The sequence below is a fragment of the Amphimedon queenslandica genome, unplaced genomic scaffold (assembly GCF_000090795.2).
Source record: "Amphimedon queenslandica unplaced genomic scaffold, v1.1 AMPQUscaffold_12943, whole genome shotgun sequence".
Taxonomy (NCBI): domain Eukaryota; kingdom Metazoa; phylum Porifera; class Demospongiae; order Haplosclerida; family Niphatidae; genus Amphimedon; species Amphimedon queenslandica.
In genome coordinates, this window is record NW_003546821.1 from 46,404 (window position 1) to 51,706 (window position 5,303).

At 34.7% G+C, this 5,303-nt stretch overlaps 1 protein-coding gene across 1 annotated transcript; it reads left to right on the forward strand.

Annotated features, from left to right (window-relative positions):
* Positions 1-6: 6 nt before the first annotated feature.
* Positions 7-3,973, forward strand: LOC109586117 (neurobeachin-like). Its single transcript, XM_020002289.1, has 16 exons — positions 7-110; positions 155-629; positions 981-1,088; positions 1,141-1,270; positions 1,356-1,462; positions 1,525-1,620; positions 1,712-1,833; positions 1,912-2,041; positions 2,329-2,445; positions 2,499-2,645; positions 2,693-2,749; positions 2,802-2,945; positions 2,998-3,060; positions 3,115-3,197; positions 3,255-3,357; positions 3,464-3,973. The coding sequence occupies exons 2-16, from the start codon at positions 516-518 to the stop codon at positions 3,632-3,634; spliced, it is 1,692 nt and encodes a 563-aa protein (XP_019857848.1). The 5' UTR covers positions 7-110; positions 155-515; the 3' UTR covers positions 3,635-3,973.
* The last annotated feature ends 1,330 nt before the right edge of the window (positions 3,974-5,303 follow it).

Here is a 5,303-nt window from a genome sequence, read left to right on the forward strand (position 1 = left end):
AGCTTTGTAGGACTATGTGTGACAAGATACCTTTGAAAGATCTGCTTCACTACATGGAACCCGAGAGTTCATTAATGTTGGAGATTTTGGGAAATTAATTTCTCAGTAATGTAAGTTGATTATTTTAGTGCCTTCTTAATTTATGGCTCTTTAGGTGTCTTAAGTTACAAAACATGAAGTGTCTTACTTGTGGAACATTGGTAGACTATGATGAAGAAAACAATTATAATCTTTTTTTGGTTTTAATAATAATTCCAAATCATTTTTAATTAATAATGAATAATAATTAAGTATTAATTAAGCATAACAGGAAGTACGTCATAATGAGGCTTAATGAATATCGTTATCGTTGTCGAATCAGGTCTGGCACAGGCATAAATCGTGGCTGATTCGTCAATATCGGATCAGGACATTGCCCCAAATCCTCGGTCCAGGCTCGATCATCAGTAATGATTCAGGCCTGTATCAGGACTGGTCCATGTTCCAACTCTTGGGCGTGTAGCTAGAAGTACAAGATGAGTCTTTCTGAGAAACTGGGACCGTCCAGAGCTAAGGAACTAGCCGCCTTCCTTCTCAAGGTAGAGTTCCCAGCTCCTACGAGAAGAATAATGGAACCATTACTGGAAATGGTGAGAAACATTAACCAGCCTGTCTGGAGGTGTGTGTGTGTGTGTGTGTGTGTGTGTATAAGTAATGTAATACCTGAGGACTGAGATATCTGCTTGAGGTGAAGCTGAGGGCAGATATCAAAGGACTCAGGCATTACATTACTGATACTCACCTCCAGACACACACACACTGGTTCTAGTAATGTACTGAACGTGAAGTACATGTAATTATTATAACAAGTCGAGTGAGGAATGTCCATTGATAATTTGAGAGTAAACTGATAATAATGATAATTTAATTTATACAGTGTTCCACAACAGTATACTGAAAATTTACCAATAATATACTGCTACTCTAATTTCTATTTTTAGTTGGTTGGAGGGCAATCATTTGATTTGTCCCAGAATTACCTTATAAGGGAACCGGCTGCACTGTTACTATTAATAGAACTGATACCATCACTCTCCGAAGAGCTGCAGGTAAATATAAATAATTAATAAATTTAATTTTTATTTTTTTAATCATTTTTAGCTTGACTTATGGAGCACTCTTGGTGCTATGTTGCATCAGTGTCTTCACAACATTAGCAGCTGTCATAATATCGGAATGACTGAGAAGTGTTTGGACTATTTAGCAAAAACTAAAAACCCAAAAATAGCGAGTAAGAACCTCTCCTAATGGACACTCTCTATAGCGTACACCTTTATTTAACGGACAGCATCTATCATAATGTTATTGTTTTGTAGATCACATTGGGTCTGTCCTTGAACTATTGTCTGGTTACAGTTTAAGTGTCAAACACTTGAAGTCAATCCTATCATATTTATATAATGGACAGTCTGACACCACATGGGTAAACAATAAACAACAACAATGATGATGATGATGATATTTTTCATCTCTTTTTCATATTAGGCTCCTCACTCAGTATTATTAATTAGTTTATTGAATAACGTTACTATTAATAGAACACCTGATGCTTTCTTTAGCTTCTCTGGTGGCCACGGATCAGTAAGTAATAAATAAATACTAATAACTATTAATAACTAATAATAACTATTAATAACTATTAATAACTATTAATACCTATTATTATTTTTAGGTGTTTGCATTGCCTCCAGTGTCTAAATGGCCTACACAGACTGGGTTTACTGTATCAATGTGGATAAGATCAGAACAAACTTATGATTCACAGAGAGACTATTACAAACCAATCCTCTACTGGTAGGGGGCGTGTACATGTACATGTATATTATTGAAAGTGATCAATATTAGGAGCTAGTTATTAATGGTTATTAATAGGTTTCGTAGTGGGCGTGGTTCTGGTTATTCGGCTCATTTTGTTGGTAGTACGTTGGTACTGGAGACTGTTGGTAAACAGATCAAGAAACCTCAGACACACCCAGTGGACCACGTCTTTCATTCATTTCAAGTAATCACTTTAATTAAATGTGTGGGTGGTAATTACTTTAATTGTATTGTTATTACTGAGCTGAGTCTGAATTCATTTTGGGAAACTATTGACATGGTTTTTTCTAAAAAATAATTCCGAAATCACCCCAAATTTTTATTACATTTTCTGATACATATTGATGTACTTATGCTGTGTAGAAAGTTTGAGCCGATTCCGGCTTCAATTATTAGTATTATTATTATTATTATTATTATTATTATTATTATTATTATTATTATTATTATTATTATTATTATTATATTTAGTGGTACATGGTGACTGTGGTGTACACTGCTCATCGGCTGAGATCCAGTGAGGTCCAATGTTACGTTGATGGAGTTCTGTCATTAACTGCTGAAGTAACACTACCTTTACAAGAAGAAGTAAGACGTGTATATACAAGATATTATTATTATTATTTTATATTCTATTTTAGATTTATGATAAATGTTTCCTCGGTGGCAATCACGTGGCTACTCCAGACTCAGTGTTTCAAGGTCAAATGGCTGCCCTCTACATATGGAGGGTCCCTCTCAGTAGAGACTCCATTGCTTCACTTTACAAACTAGGATCCAACTATAGGGTATGCTACTGATATTTTGAATGCTTGCCCTGTCAATTTTTGTACAGAGTCAGTTCAAATTTGAAGCCGAGGTTGATATGCCATTAACAATGAAGGAACAAAAAGTAAATAAAACAATTAATAAATGTTAAATATATCTTATTATTATATTAATAGTTATTGTTTGATGGCTCATTGTCCAATTCATTAATCATTTCATATAATGCTAAAGCAGTTGATGGTCAGTTGTGTCTTGAAGCTTCACCAACTGAAGGACACAGTTCAGTGTTTGCTCACTCACCTCATGCCACTATGCTTGAGGTAGGTATCATGTGACTATCATGTGATTATCATGTGACCTTTATTAATGAAGGGGGTGGAGCCAGTCGTCACTACATCAATACACAGTGCCCTTCATTCATTAGGAGGAATACAAGTATTGGAATGCTAATTTTTGGTGTTTTTATGATTATTTTTTAAAATTCTAAAGGCGTTGTTCCCATTGTTTTCTCAACTGGATACAGAGCAGCTGGTGACATTGAAAGGGAAAACTGTCATTGATTATTCACTAAGGTATATCAGCTGTATTTTATAAATTTTCACTGCCTTTTTTCTCCCAATGTCTTCTAGTGTTAAATTATTGTCATTAGTTTTTGAATTAGCTCGTAACTCAACCACTTACATGTACCAGCTGGTACAAATGAGCTCACTAATACCTCATCTACTCGGAAAAGTGCGGGAGAATAAAACACACATACACAGCTGCTAATAATTAATGATATTTTTTAATAATTTGTTATTGTTGTTGTTGTTATTATTATTATTGTTGTTGTTTGTAGGTATCTCCATTACATTTAAGTGGAGACTTGCTTTCTGTCATTTTTGATTTCTTACGTTATCTATCAAAGTCTCCATATTCTGAAGAGCTCATCCAACCATTAGTAGTGCAGCTCCTGTTTAATGCTAGTCTCTGGATCAGGGCCAGTAAGAAGGTAAGAGTATACTATTAATATACTGTTAATATACAGTAATATACTGAGAGTGTGCAGGGAATATACTGAGTTGCGATATAAAAACCTACACCTGCAGTTTGACTAACAATGTATTAACTTACCAGTATCATCAATCCTCATGATAACCTCTGTAGCTCTTTATAAAAATAAAGTGATGTAGACATTAATTTCATATTATTAGTAGTGTAAGGTCTTGCTGTTCTTCTCTTCATAATGTCTGAGAGTGCTCCTCTATTAAGCTCATCATCAGTTACTAGTAGATGTCCTTCTTATCTTTTCCAGTTCATTCACTCCAAGGGAGCACTACTGGTGCTATTCTGGGACTTCATGATATCATTTAGTCAGAATTTATTTGTAGTTATTGCTTTATCTTTTGCTGCCTTTAGGGATGATTATTATATCATGGTATTGGTGATTTCCCTTATTTCCTTTATTGCTGGATATTTTGGAGATTTCTTAGTGAACAGATATAAAATTGTTCTGGTTGGATCATATTTAATATTTATTTCAATAATTTCTTTTATAATTATCTCAATTCTTTTACCAACATATAAATACCTGCTGTTGGTACTATATACATTATCATGGATCATTTTCACAATTGTACGTGTTACTCTGTTACCATTCAATATTGATCAGCTCATTGGATCATCAAGTGATGAGCTAACTGCAGTACTACACTGGCATAATATAGGACCTATCATTGCTATTGCTGTTGCTGTTGCAATTTACTCATTTAATATAACAATACTACCTATATTACTAGCTAGTGTTGTCTGTGTATCTACAGTGCTAGTCAGTCACAGTCTCTTCAATGGTTATCTTGATACTACTCCAGTGAATACAGTTAATCCGCTCAAACTGATAGTTAGAGTATTGTGTTATGCCAGGAAGCACAAGTATCCTGAGAATCGTAGTGCTCTGACCTACTGGGAGGAAGAGGCTCCTTCAAGACTAGACCTGGGTAAGGATAAATATGGTGGACCATTCACAGAGGAAGAGGTAGAAGATGTGAAGACTGTTCTTAGATTAATACCACTGGTGATTGTTTGTACTGTGGTATCAGCATTTTATGAAAAAAATCCTGTAGGACTAAGGCTTCAAGCATATGGATGCAGTTACCCTGATAGCTTTGACTTATCATTTTGTGTAACGTATGTGTCTATCATTTTCCTCCATCAGTTTCTGGTATATCCGTGTTTTTATAAGTACATTCCTAGTATGCTGAAGAGAATAGGAATGGGTCTGCTACTAATATTCCTTGTTAATATTCTTAGCACTGGACTAGCAGTCATTGGTAATTATCAGTTTGGACAAATTTTTGACTGTCTCACTGCTTTAGATGTTAATTCATCAACTACTCATCATCAGTGGATTATCTTAATTGATATCATTGATGCAGTTATTTGGTATATTTACAGTGTTGTACTGATTGAGTTTATACTTGCTCAGTGTCCTAAATCAATGAGGGGAACTATGATAGGATTGTGGTTCTGTATCTGGGGTTTGAGGAACACCGTTCAATTTGCATTATTACTTCCATTTCTTCATTACATGAGTCCAGAGGTTGCATTGCGCCGTGGATTTTATTACCTTCTTACCCAGGCCATTGTATCCTTATTACTTTTTCCTTATTTATATATTTCTTGCTAAAAGATACAAGTTA